Source organism: Neovison vison, chromosome 2, assembly GCF_020171115.1.
Source record: "Neovison vison isolate M4711 chromosome 2, ASM_NN_V1, whole genome shotgun sequence".
In the NCBI taxonomy this organism is placed as follows: Eukaryota; Metazoa; Chordata; class Mammalia; order Carnivora; family Mustelidae; genus Neogale; species Neogale vison.
The window spans coordinates 11,197,775-11,212,361 of record NC_058092.1 but is presented as its reverse complement, the minus strand read 5'-3'; the positions used below and the strand labels follow the sequence as shown (position 1 = coordinate 11,212,361).

General features: G+C 46.4%; 1 protein-coding gene across 2 annotated transcripts in view; it reads right to left on the bottom strand.

Annotated features, from left to right (window-relative positions):
- Nucleotides 1-10,556, bottom strand: part of DDI2 (DNA damage inducible 1 homolog 2) — a 44,589-nt gene extending 34,033 nt beyond the window's left edge. For both annotated transcript variants that reach the window (XM_044237226.1, XM_044237228.1), the window contains exons 1-2: nt 10,361-10,556; nt 2,698-2,827 (exon numbers count right to left, since the gene is read on the bottom strand). In XM_044237226.1, coding sequence (XP_044093161.1) covers nt 2,698-2,827; nt 10,361-10,498 — 268 coding nt within the window. In that variant the 5' untranslated portion in view covers nt 10,499-10,556. The remainder of the gene's footprint in view (nt 1-2,697; nt 2,828-10,360) is intronic.
- Between the last annotated feature and the right edge of the window lie 4,031 nt (nt 10,557-14,587).

The following is a 14,587-nucleotide window of genomic DNA, read 5'->3' as shown; positions in this document are numbered from 1 at the left end:
AAACATAACCATATAATTCTAATGTAATTCTTGAGAAAAATCCCAGTCCGCTTTGACATGTTTCAAAGAGCCTGCACACCCTGGGGAAAGAATACTATACAATCCAAAGGACCTGAACCCATTTTAGATGTAAAAGTCTACAAGTTTCTGCTGAACACATTCGTCGTCGGAATTTATGCTTTCATCTGTGCATCACCGCTAATTCTTACGCCCTGGGGAGCTAGCAGGTAGAACTGTTTTACAGGAGAGACAAACAGAAGAAAAGGGAACATGTTTAGGTTCTCTCTCAGTGCTTAGGGCACCAAAAGATAGAACAGAGTTAAAGGATACAACTCCCAAGTTCTAAAATGCAGGCTGGGCTGACCTTATTAAAACGAAAGGAAAATAAAAGGGAGTCTTACACAAGGGACCCACATATTATATGATTCCATTTATATGAAATGTCCAGAATAGGAAAATACACAGAGACGGAAGGTAGACTGATGGCTGCCCGGGGCCAGGAGGCTTGGAGGCAGACGGAATGACTGCTACTGGGTACAGCTTATTTTGAAGGTGATGAGAATGTGCTACAGTTGATTGTAGTGGCGGCTGCACAACTTGGAATATACTCAAAATCAATGAACTGTACCCTTTAAATGAGTGAACTTATGGTATATGAATGGTATCTCAATAAAGCTGTTCCTTAAAAAGGAGTTTTTACCTTAGCAAAGAAAAAGTAGAGCTGAGCGAGAATGGGGCGCTAGAACTGAGTGGATCTGCATCTCCTCAATCCCAAAAATGTATCTGAGGGTCACTCCTGTCCCAAGTCTGAGGCCGTCCTGAAGCGTACGGGACATCAACAGAAGGAGGGAATCCTTAAATTCCAGCGTCAGTTTCCGCCTCTTAGCACGGGTTCAACTAGACACTTGCTCCAAACAGACCTCAGCGGGCAGCTAGTAAATGTTTATGTGTGCGTGTACACGTTTGAGGGAGTTAATCTATACCAACCGGCAAAACACAGGGGCGGGCCTTCTCGGTGGGTCGAGAAATTTTATCTCTAACCCTGTTACACTTATCTTGAGAGTCCATTCACTTCAGAGTAATTCTGAGAAACCTGTTTACCTGATAGACCAAGATCCCCTCCCCACCCCCACCTACTGGCTGTCTGGTCCACATGGGACAGTGCAGGGGAAAAAAACAAAAACAAAAACCAGTCACTTTCCAGAACTAACCATCTCACCAAATTAACCAAAAGCAGCCTTGGTTTTTGTTGACTGGCACGTTCGAATCCCAGCTCTTTCTAGAGTTTAACAGTAGCCCCGAGGGACTGCTGTAGCCCCGATCCAGGAGAACAGTGCATCATGGTCCCTCACAGCCCCAGTTTCAGGCTGAATGGAAGCACTGTGTTCTGAGCTGGGGTTTGTCATCGTCACCCAGACACCCATCAGCTGTTACCACAAACCATAAAACCAGCCATCCTAATGACTAAACACTGTGGAAAGAAATCTATCCAAAGATAACAGGGAACGGAAAACACTATTACATTTCATCAAACAGTTCCCTCTCAAAACCTTGTCAACTTTCTACAGATCACGAACCCCTTTGAGCATCTGAGGAAAGCTACAGACTTTCTCCATCAAATGCACACATGCGCGAAGCCACCCAATTCTGTGATTCTTTCAAGACACAGAATCACTCTAAATCCCAATGCATGGATTCCAGATTATAAACCCCTCATCTGGACGGAACATCAAGACCGACAACAGCTGCCTTTCACAGGATTAACATGGCTGGCAGGGAAGGAACAGAATTTGGTGGTCTGGCGGCTTAATGCTCATAAAGGTCAGTACAATGGGAACAAATACCACATTTTGTTCCCATGTCTTCATTTATTAGCTACATAACACTGAAGACATTGCTTAAAATCAGAGGTTCATCTATTAGTGATAACAAATTATAAAGAGGAATCTCTTCCCCCACAACAGTGATGAGACCACGTAACGGAGGGGCACATGCCTGGCTGACTGCCAGCAGCAGGCCAGGCACAAAGTAGCAAAAGTCAGTCAGGAATCACGGGCCGAGGTGGCCTCCTAAGTCCTTCCAAGGATAAAGTTATTACTGACAACAGCAGAAGCGAGCGTTGATCGCGGACGCGCTGTGTGCCAGAGGCTGCGAGCGCACTATTCTCACAGCCTGTCTCAGAGGCGGCGAGCGCACTATTCCCACAGCCTCTCTCAGAGGCGGCGAGCGCACTATTCTCACAGCGTCTCTCAGAGGCGGCGAGCGCACTATTCCCACAGCCTCTCTCAGAGGCGGCGAGCGCACTATTCCCACAGCGTCTCTCAGAGGCGGCGAGCGCACTATTCTCACAGCGTCTCTCAGAGGCGGCGAGCGCACTATTCCCACAGCCTCTCTCAGAGGCGGCGAGCGCACTATTCCCACAGCGTCTCTCAGAGGCGGCGAGCGCACTATTCTCACAGCGTCTCTCAGAGGCGGCGAGCGCACTATTCCCACAGCCTCTCTCAGAGGCGGCGAGCGCACTATTCTCACAGCCTGTCTCAGCTGGTGATGAAACGGACGCAGGAAAGTTAACACGTCCGAGGTTACACAGCAACCACGGGGCAGTCAGAGCCTGTACCCTGCACTCTGAACCCGACGCGGTCCACTGCTCCGGCCCACGTTAACACTCTTCTGATGCTGGTGTCAGGGATGTCTTACTTGGGAACTGCACTGGAGGTCGAGGGTCGGCGTTCTCCTTCTGTCGTAAAATCACAACGTCCCCATCTTTCAAGCCGTAGGAAGCCAGCGATCTGTGGTTGTCCGTGAGAGGTCTTTCAGCATAGACAATCTACGACCAGAAAAGATTGTACAGTAGGAAGCACTGAGAAGTAACACGGCACAAAGCAGAAGACTACGTCCAGCGTCCCTTTTCATCAGACGTCTGTCCCTGCTCAAAACCCCCCAGTGGTTTCCAGTCACACCTGGAACAAAAGCCCAAGTCCTTCCCGTTACCAAATAGGCCCAAACCATTTGGGTCCCTGGCTCTCCTTCTGACTTCATCTCATACTGTAATTGCTGTTCCCAAATAACATGATCAATTTCCCTCTGGGACTGTTTCTCTTGCTCTTCTACCTAAGGAATGTTCTTTACCCAGTCATCTCCTTTTAGAAGTAGGCTCTATGCCCAATGTGGAAACTGAACTCACGACCCTGAGATCAAGAGTTGCAAGCTCTGCTGACTGAGCCAGCCAGGTGCTCCCCAGTCATTCTCTCTTAAGGTCTCTGATGAAACATTACCTTTTCAGAGCCCTTCATTCATCAGTCTATTTTAAAAGTACCCTCAGAGTACCTGGGGGGCTCAGTGGTTAAGCCTTTGCCTTCGGCACAGGTCAAGATCTCAGGATCCTGGGACTGAGCCCCACATCAGGCTCTCCACTCGGTGGGGATCCTGCTTCCCCCCATCTCTGCCTACTTGTCATCTCTGTAAAATAAATAAATAAAACCTAAAAAAATAAAAATAAAATGTACCCTCACCTCTCATACTATAAATCTATTTCTTAAAGATTATTTATTTATTTATTTGACAGAGATCCACAAGCAGGAAGAGAGGCAGGCAGAGAGAGAGGAAGGGAAGGAGGCTCCCCGCTGAGCAGAGAGCCTGATGCGGGGCTTGATCCCAAGACCCTGGAACCATGACCTGAGCCGAAGGCAGAGGCTTTAACCCAGTGAGCCACCCAGGCGCCCCTATAAATCTATTTCTTTCTTGTCTTTCTGCCCCCACTAAAACGTAAGCTACTTGAGGACAGGATTTTGTTTTGCTCGCCATATCTCAAATGTCGTGTGTGTGCCCGCGCGCGCGCGTGTGGCATGAGAATTTCAAACATGGACTCTCCTAGCAGCTTTCAAGTACATGATACAGCACTGTTAATTACAGTCACCAAGCTGGACATGACACCCAGTGTGTCCACTTCTACACGATCCTGCACACCGGCACGTCTGCGAGTTTTCCAAACACCACCTGCTCTGCATCCCTCCTACCATGCCCAAAGCTCGGTCACACTTATGACTGGAAGATGAAAGGGGAAGAAATTCAGAAAAGAACAACTAAACACAGATGGCAAAAAGGATCAGGGATGTACTACTAATAAAAACATTTTCACGAGGTGCGACCAACACTGAAGAAAACCTGAGAGCAGAAATGCAGACAAAGCACCGCGCGGCAGGAAGCACGGGCACGGAGGGCACAGGGTGCTTTTCCCACGAAGGCACACGAAACCTACCCCACACTGTCACATGCCCCCGAGGGGCATTCAGAGCAAACTCGGGCTTTGAAAGGCTTTCTCCCTAACGACTGGCTCTGCACCAGGCCACAGGCCAACGGAGGAGCCCGAGTCCTGTCCTGGCTCCGAGAGGGGCCACGTCCCTCAGCTGGTCCTGGCTTCACAGTCCCCATTTGTCAAGCAAGCAGGTGGGGCTCGAGAATCACTACAGCTGTCCCTTCCAGGTCTTTCTGCCCCACTACCATTTTACAGCATTTCCTCTTGTGCCCTCAAAGCTTTCACAGTCAGACTGCCTGACACGGAACCTGAAAAGTACAGGATCTGTACGGGGGAAAACAAGCTGTCCGATCTGCTCGCAGAATATGCACTGACGTGAGGAACAGGACAGACAGGAAACCGAATTTCCAAAACCGAATACTTCTGAGGATGCACAAGAAACTGATTTCAGAGTTTGTAGGGATGCCGATACTTTATAAATTCTATACATGACTAGAAAATGTAATGTTCGTTCTTACCCTCAACCTACAGAGTTCAAACATGTTACAAGAGACTGCACGCATCATTCCATCAATCTGGTCACACTCTCTGCTTCTCCCTTATTTAAGCGCCACACGGTAAAGGTACAACAGAATCAACACAGACTGTTTGCAATACAACCTGAAAGTCCTATAGCAACGTGTGGGATTGCTGGGAAAACTACCGGAAATCGGAAGGGACAAGTGTCACGGGTCGGGGTATGCAGCAAGAAGAGGCTTGCCAAGAGAAACGCCACGCAGGCAGCTCTTACAAGGTGGCAGCAACACGGTGAAGCCACCACAAGGAAGGGACCAAGTGGTCCACGGCCCACTCCTTAATTTTCCGGGTACAGAAACTTAACTATCAGTATATTCAGAGATACAGTCAGTGGACACATTCTAACTGGACTTAGAACATTTATCAACAACAGGAAATCAAACTCAGCAGCATCAGAATGCTCCGGGCCACCAGGTCACTGGAGTCTCTTCAGCCTGAGGAGCCACAAGCAAACACCACTGCCACGTGCGCTTCTATCAGAACGGCTGCTTGAGGTCTCCCACTTCCCAACGTCCTCTCATGAAAGTGTCAATCATTTTATGAGGTGGGCCTTATTGTTCCCATTTTATGGACAGGGAAATGGATACAGAGTTCAGTGACCTGAGACTACACAGCTATTAAGAAGAGAACTAGGAGTGGAACCATGTCTGCCTGACTACAGAGCCCATAATCTTCCCTAAGGACCACATACAGTGGCCTGGGGCATCACCAGGTGACCCGAACAAGAGCTAGCAAGCCATCCACTAAGGGCCTATCCTCACCAGAGGGATCTAAACCCTGTCCACTGCTCACTGCATCCCCTGCCCTGAACGCAAGAAAGAACGCTCGCAACTCCTCCCTCTTTGGTCTCCTACCTTGTAGACACCGTACATCACTCCACAGTGTTCCTTTAACACAGTATTTGCTCAGCAGACAATATAATTTTTTTTACAAAGTAAGACAGCCTCATCTAACAATAAGATCCAGGTAATAACCAGCACCAAACACATATAGGAAGTGTGGAATATTGCTATCTGCCCCACTTCCTAAAAATACTCGACTGGAGAATGTGGGTGAGGAGCAAAGACCCTTCACACTGACAGAGCAGCAGGCGTACTCCATTTGAGTCAAGGACACACATGAGATAAACAAAAGCTTAGCTGAAATTGTTAACTGCCACAAAGAACGGATTTCTTTTTGTTAAGACAGGTTTAAAAGTCTAAGAAAGACAATCTTTTTATAGCTTAAGTCCTAGAATAAGTCTGAATGATCTTCTAGCTTAACAGAATATCAGACCAATGGTTTCAAATTTCTACCAGTCAAAACAAACTGAGTGTCAGTAATGGCACTGGTGATGCTTCCTACCCGAACACTCAACTCAAAGGCCACAAAGCTAAAAATTCTAGTTTTGCCAGCGATGAGAACCTCAAACAGGAAAACGGACACTGCTACGAGTCTCGAGCTGTGGAAGTGGCCCACCTGCGAGGACTTCCTCCAGAGGGGTCACCCTCGAGACAGAATTCTCCTCTCAATGAACATTCCACAACAGTATGATTAGAACAATTCCAGGACCTGTAAGCATGGTATCAAACATTTCCCGGTCTCTGAACGAGAGCCTTCAATCAGCAGAAATCGCAGTATGTTTCTAGCAGTAAGGACCAGACACTGGCCACAAAATCTTTGGACTCACATCTGAATGGCTACATAATAGTATCTACCAGTAACAGAAAGCCCATTGTATGTCAAGTGATCTACATAAACTATTTCATGCAACAGCTTGACTTTTACAGCCCTGCTGGAAAACAATTTGGCAACAGTTACCAAGAGCCTTTCAAAAGACCTGGCAATTCCGCATCTAAGAATATATCCTGAGAAAATAATCAGAAATAGGGACAAAGCCTTAAGTATATAGATATCCATGAAAATGATACTCATAACTGATTCCAATTTTCCCCAACTCAAATGCTCAGCAATAAGAAAATTGTTAAATAAATTGTAGTACATCGATAGGATGGTATATGATATAGCCATTAAAATGATAAATTTGAAGAATTTGATATGCGATGGGAAAATGCTGACAATGTAGTGTTGAGGGAACAAAGAAAGTTGAAACTGTTAGTGTAGTTCAGGCCATCGTGTTTAAAAGATACACATGTAAAAGGAAGTAAGCACAGAAAAAAAAATCCACTAAAAAGTAAACTGCAGGGGTGCCCAGGTGGCTCAGAGGGTAAACCGTCTGCCTTCAGCACAGGTCATGATCCCAGGGTCCTGGGACGGAGTCCCACGTTGGGCTCCCTGCTCAGTGGACAGCTTGCTTCACCCTCTCCCCCATGCTGGTGCTCTCGCTCGCTCCCTCTCTCTCAAGTAAATAAAATCTTAAGCAAACTGCAGTTATTCGGGGGTTATGAGGTAGTAACTTACTGTCCTTATCTTTTCCTGTAAGTTACATTGTCATTCTTAACAAATATGGGGTATTTATCGGAGAGAGGGGGAACATTACCTGCGAACGAAAAAATTACCTGCGAAAATAAACATGTCTAAACCAGCTACAACAGAAAATTTCAGTTTCCACGGATTTAAAACAGTGTTTTACAAACCACAAGTCATGCTGTGTACAGAGCTGCTTTTCCAGGATCATACAGTCACCGCTATTATTTGGTATTTAAATATGCCTTTCATTTCAGAGTCCTTACACATTCTGCACACGTCTTTACCACATGCCACCTACAGGGGTAAATTATAATGATGTTTCAAAAATACAAAGACGTTAATTTAAAGTGAAGCTAAGTTCTGATAATTCTTTGAAGTTTGCCCAGCCAAGTCTGCATCAAAGTATCAAACAGAGCCATGACGGGCTTCCAAGCCCACACTTGTATTAAGAGATGGAACATGCCCAGCTTTAATCACATGTACAAGCAGAGATAGTTTCTAGTCTAAATTTGTTATCGTCACATTATAACTACTATAATCAGACCAGAGCTGTTAAAAATTAACACCTTTTCCAAGTGCATACTTAGGCACTACTGAGGCTGATGTGGAAGACTGAATTCAAAACCAGTGATCCTCAATGCAGGGAAGGCATGCAAAGCAATTCTTTAAATATGAAGGAACAGAACAGTATTGGAATTTTCATTCCATTTATTTGAGTTCATCCTTCCTTAAATTCTATCTTATGGTTGTTCATAATGGACACAAGGTATTCCTTCATGTGTATTACATAACTGATGTTTCCAGTTATATACATATATGTGCAAATATATATACAATGTGTATCACATTTGTTCATATGTTTGTAACTTTTTATATATCACAAAGATGTATGTTCGGAAACATTTTACTCAGAGGGATACATAACCAAAAAAGTTTGGAGATCAGTGGTGGAGATCTTGACGGGAAAGAATAGTCAGGAACATTAAAAAGAAAAAAAATCCCTTTAAAAATGGAGGAGAAGGAATGAGAATGGAGAAGGTAACTAAGAGGAGAGAGGTCAAGAGACCAAGAGAACTGTGAAAGGAAGAAAGGGAAAATGAGTAATAGGGGAGAATCTGGGAGGTAAAGGGGTGGGAGAGGGGCCGCACGTAAGCGACATTTTTGTAGGTAAGAACTATTACGATGCTTACTATTATGATTTGGTGAAGGGAAATGACTCAAGTGTCTGGGGTGGATCCTGTTCCCGCCCGATGGGCAAACAACTGAAAAGACAACCGACCACCAGACATCTTAAAATAGATCTGTGTTAGGTTACAATGGAGCCAACAGGAACGAACTTGAAACACAGGAGCTGTTTACCGCTCTGTAATACAAGGTTCACAGTACCGGGAGCCCAGGTTTGCATATGCTAATCTGGCTTGGGAAGGAAGTAAATGCCCAAAGGTGACCTAAGGAATAAGAAAGAAATCTGGAGTCAGCCTGACTGTTCAGTGACTGAGGTACTCCTCACACCCTGCACTGTGCCAATCTGACATAATCTTCACTCAAAACCAGCAGGATTTGAGGCAGTGCCAACCTTCATCTTCTTCCAAGTCCTAATAACAACAAAATCAACTTACATCTTAATTTTTTATTTCCCCCACCAGCTGGTGAGTATAACCAGGGTAAGAGAAAAGCCACCTTCAAATATTTTAAGAGTTGAGCGTCCCTCCCTAATTAAACTGTCCTTTCCTAGCTCTCCACTTGAGGGATTCACTGACAGGAACTGGTTCCTCAGTTTTTGTGGATTAGCTGTTTACAGAAAAAGGCTCAAAGAATCCCTTTTACCAAGTTCTTTGTAACTTTCATCAGTTGACCTATTTGAGTGACACTTTGCACCTTGAAACAAAATCTTTCTTGATATTCAGCTTTATGCCAAGGTTCCAAAGTTCACATACTGTAAAGGAATCATACTCGCTTCTGAACAAAATATTGACGCATCTGTTTACTATAACACAGGGCAGAACACGCTGTAGTTAGGCAATAGTTTTTGGAACTATTTCATAACTGCAGTAGGAAATCAAGATTTATATTCTGGGGCCTTGCAGGACTTCTATAATTTTCTTAATGTTCAGACCATGTCCTCCAAGGTCCACTTATCAAGTTAAAACATGCTAAAACATGAAGGCCAGAGTTATCGTCACCAATTCTGTTTGGGGGCAGCCTCAAGGCATTTTGAGAATAAATTACTTTGCTTATTTGAAATGTTAGAGCAGCTGAACTTCCTTCCAGCAGGGTAGGGAAATGAAACAGGCGAATCACACCCAGAATATACTAGGCCGTTTTCACAAAAATATCCTCATAAAGCAACGAACTTTGAACCCAGCCAAACTCTGAATTATGGCCTGAAATCAAGAGAGATTCTGGCGAAGAAACCAGAGCAACAGACAACTTGAATTGAACTAATAACTGCCCTCCCTTTGGTGGGGGGAAATTGCCCTTTTTTTTTTTTAAAAAAGAATTTAACCAGAAATGCCATGTGGTAGGGAAAAGGGACAGGGCATTTCCAAATGCCTCCAAACAACGTAATGGAAGTCTCAAAACTTTTTCCTTCACTTAGAGTGCAAACCTCTACATTTAAAGGTAAATTACGTTTGCTTAAGCAGGAGCCCGCTCCAAAAAAGCAGATGCACAACAACCTACCACAGTGATCCAAACTGGTATTTCTGGTTGGGGAAGCAGGATGTACGAATTCCTGCAAACCTCGAGCTGCTGCTTCTATTCTATGGCTGCTCATAATGTACGTAGGTCCACACCACGCCAAACGAGGGATTATTAAGGGAGAAAAGGCCAGAGAGCCAGAAGGTGGGGCGGGCCGCCCAACTGTCCACGCGCCCCTTAGGCTGCAGTGGGTGCGTCTGCGGTCAGGTTCTCCGCTCCCTCCCATGGCACCCCACCCCACGCTCGGCGTGTGTGGGGGCAGTCAGCGATTCCAGCTCCCTCCCGGACGCGGGGGCGGGCTGGGAGAGGCCATCCTGCTCCCGCCACCCCCAAATTCTCACCCGTAGCAAAGGGAGGGCGTGAGACCCGGAGGCAGGAGGGTTAGCCCCGGAGGGAGACTCCGCTCGCTGCCCGGCATACCTGGCTCTCCGCTGCGGGGATGCCGGACTCGAGCTCGCACAGCGCGCGGAAGTTGTGCAGCTCGAAGTCTGCGTCGACCTGGAGGGAAAAGGTCACCTCGGAGAGGTCCCTCCGCACACAGTACACGGTGAGCAGCATGGCCCGGGCCCGACCCAGCTCGGCTCGGCCCGGCCTCGGCGCTGGGCTGCGGGGCGGCGGCGGGGCCTGGCTGGTGCTGCGGGCGAACGGCGCGAGCTGCTCGCTCGCCCGCTTGCTCCTTCCCTCCCTCACACACGCTCAGTGACTCACTCCCTCCCGCCCTCACTACCAAGCACCGCCGCCGCCACCCGCCTGCGACTCCGTCTGCCTGCTTGCCGGCCTGCCTCCCACCGCTGCCGCCAAGCGCGCCAGCCGCCGGCGCCCCGCCCCGCCGCAACGCGGCTGCCGTAAAGCCCGCCTCGCCCTCTCTGCCTTCGCGACGCAGAGAAGGGGCGGGCCGGGAAGAGGAAGCGGGAAGCTAGGAGAGGATTGGAGGGAAGGGAAGGCTTGGGAAGCCAGGGAAAGGAAGGGCGAGAAAAGGGGCGGGAAGGAAGGGAATGAGGGAAATCGGAGAGAGATTTAAGAGTTGAGGTCGGTAGTGGAATCCGCGATCTCATTCACCCACATGAGACATTTATTAAGCGCCGACCAGGTGGATACAAAAATGGGTAAAAACACCGGTCTTTCTTTGCCCTTGTGGAACTCTCACGCCACTAAGCAGAGAGTTCAAAAATGTATTTGTCCAAGTAGAAATTGAGGCTTAGAAAGGTTAATTTACTTCCTGTCCCAATGATTTAGAGTTAAAACCGAAATCCTGACCCTGTCTAGTGTACAGAACCGAGCTTACTCTGGCCCCTGCCTTCTTCTCCAGACCTGCCTCCTGAGTCCTTCCTGCACTCTGCCCACCCCGCCACACGGGGACCTTTGGTTCCTCCAAGGCTCCATTCCCCTGTCTTGCAAAGTTTTCTCTCTACTCGGGACTGTCTCCTTCCTACACCTAGCATCCACCCCTCCCCCAGAGCCAACTGCAGAGCCTTTATTGGGCACAGATCAGAATCTACTTGATAAAGTATTTGCTACTTTAATGGCCTGTTCATGGCCACATGGCTGATGACTGGATAGAGGCCCAGAACATGAGGATAAGGTCACAAAAACCGATCCAACAGTGGCATCTCCCTACTTAACACCGCCCAATTCCCCATCTGTGAAGTAGGGACCCCTCTTCTGTTGTAACAGGAGGGAAGATGGAAACAGGATGGCTGTGGATGCAGGTTAAGTAGGTAGGTTTGGTGGCAAGAAAGTCAATGACCATCGGAAGGCTTCCCTCTGTGAAGGATGGAGGTTCATCTGTGGAGAATAAAGAGAAAAACTGGAGGGGCAAGAGGTGGAGAAGAGTGGTTCTATCAGCCGCAGAAAGCCTATCAGTGATTTAAGCAAATAAAGGTTTATTTTTCTCACAGGATAGGAAGCCAGGAGGTAGAAAACAGCATCTGTTCAGTGACACAACAATACTGGGGCCTCTATTTCTGTAAATATTTTGGCCTTTCCTGGAGGGTCATGATATGGCTGGCTGCCTCCACTCCATGCAGCATTTTCTTATGTTTAAGGCAAGAACTTGGCCAGAAGTCCTGCAGCAAGTTTCTGCTTACACCTCACTGGCCACCATTATGCCACATAGATGCAAGCAAGGGTAGGAAAGTAGGTGTTTAGCTTCTCTCACCTCTTTAAAGGACATGGACAGGAGAAAAAGGTTTTTGGAACATGTGTTACGTGAAACCTACATAGTCTACTACTATCCACATAGACCTATGACAGAGGATATTTGAAATATCCATTGCAAATTGGAGCAAGTTGAACAGAGAAATGATGTAGGATTGTCAGGTGGTATCGAGGATCCAACTGCTGTTTTATTAATTTTTCCGTGTTACATCTTTTTTCTAGTGGTGCTCAGGGGTGTGACAGATTTTATTTTCCAAAGATGGCAACGATAATATCTCCCATCTTACATGTTCTTCTTACAATGTGACCGTAACATTCCTCCTATTAAGAGATGGGGGGTATGTTCCTCCATTTGAATCATGGCTGACTGACTCTGGTATAAATGTCATCGTGTGCCTTCTGAGGCTAGGTTATAAATGGCAATATAGCTCCTGCCTGGTTCTCTGGGAACACTTGGTCTTAGAACCCAACAACCATGCTGTGAGGAAACCCAAACCACATGGAGAGAACATGTGTGGATGTTCCAGGCAACAACCCAGCTGAGATCAAAGTCAATTCCTAGGAAAACCACCAAAGACACTTGCAGCTGGTTTCAACCAGACATCGAGCCGTCTCCAGCATGTGGGTCTTTCCAGCAGAGGTCTCAGATGCCATGAGGCCATCTCCACTGTACTCTTTTTGAATCCCCGACCCACAAATCTGTGAGCATAATACAATGATTATTTTGCTTGACTAAGTTTGAGGTGGTTTGTTACAAAGCAACAATAAATGGTACACTGAATACTTCTCTCTTTATATATATATATATATACATATATGTATACATACAAGTATATGTACACACACACACACACACACATATACCTACCACATCTTCTTTATCCATTCATCTATCAGTGGACACGTGGACTGCTTCCATAGTTTGGTTGTTATTTTTTTGTAAAGATTTTATTTATGAGAAAGAGAGAGAGCATAAGCAGGAGGGGCAGGGGAAGAGGGAGAGCATCTCAAGCAGATTTCCACTGAGTGTGGAGTCCACCATGGGGCTTGATCCCAGGAGATCATGACCTGCGATCATGACCTGAGCTGAAACCAAGAGTTAGTTGCTTAAGCGACTGTGCCACCCAAGTGCCCTCATAGTTTGGCTATTGTAAATACTGCTGCAACAAACACAGGGGTTCGTGTAGCCCTTTGAATTAGTATTTTCGTATTTTGGGGGTAAACACCCAAGTGTGTGATTACTGGATTGTAGGGTTGTTCTTATTTTTCTTTTTGAGGAACCTTCTCACCATTTTCCACAGTGGCTGCACTGGTTTGCATTCCCACTGACAGTGCAAGAAGGTTCCTTTTTCTTCACATCCTTACTAACCCTTGTTTCTTGGGTTTTTGTTTCTAGCCATTCTGACAAGTATAAGGTTGTATCTCATTGTAGCTTTGATTTGCAATTCCTCAATGATGAATGACGTTGAGCCTCTTTTCATGTGTCTTATTGGCCATGTGTATGTCTTCTTTGGAGACTTGCCTTCTGCTCATTTTTTAACTGGGTTATTTGTTTTTTGGGTGTTGAGCTGTATCAGTCCTTTATATATTTTGGATACTAACCCTTTATCAGATATGTCATTTGCAGACATTACTTATATAAATTAAAAAAAAAAGTGGTAAGAGAGAGGGGTGCCTGGGTGGCTCAGTTGGTTAAGTGTCTGCCTTCGGCTCAGGTTATAGTCTCCGGGTCCTGGGATGGGGGCCCGAGTCAGGCTCCCTGCTCAGCAGGGATCCTGCTTCTCACTCTCCCTCCACATGCATTCTCTCAAATAAATAAATACATTTAGAAAAAAGATTTCATTTATTTATTGGACAGAGAGAAAGAGAGAGAGATCATAAATAGGCAGAGAGGCAGGTGGGGGGTGGGGAAGCAGGCTCCCTGCTGAGCAGAGAGCCCAATGCTGGGCTCAATCCCAGGACCCCTGGATCATGACCTGAGCCAAAGGCAGAGGCTTAACGCACTAAGCCACCCAGGCGCCCCTAAATAAATAAAAATCTTAAGGAAAAAAAGTGGTGAGAGTGGACATCCTTGTTTCGTTACTGACCTTAGGGGGAAAGCTCTTGGCTTTTCACCACTGAGTATGATGTTTGCTATAGGTTTTTCATATACAACTCTTATTATGTCAAGGTATGGGCCTTACCCCTTTTGGACTCTGCTCAAATGCTTCTTGAGATCTGGTTCAGAGTGTGGACTCTCACTTCTCTCTTTACTCTATGAGGTAGACTTTGCATCTCCAACATGAAAGTAGTAAATGGCCGTTCTAGGATTCAAACCAGGCAACCTGACTTGAGTCCACACTTTTTTTAAGTTTACTTATTTATTTAAGTAATCTGTACACCCATCATGGGGCTCAAACTCATGACCCAGAGATGGAAGGTTGCATGCTCTTCTCGCTAAGCCAACCAGGGACCCCACAAGTCCACAATCTTAACCACTACTTTACATGG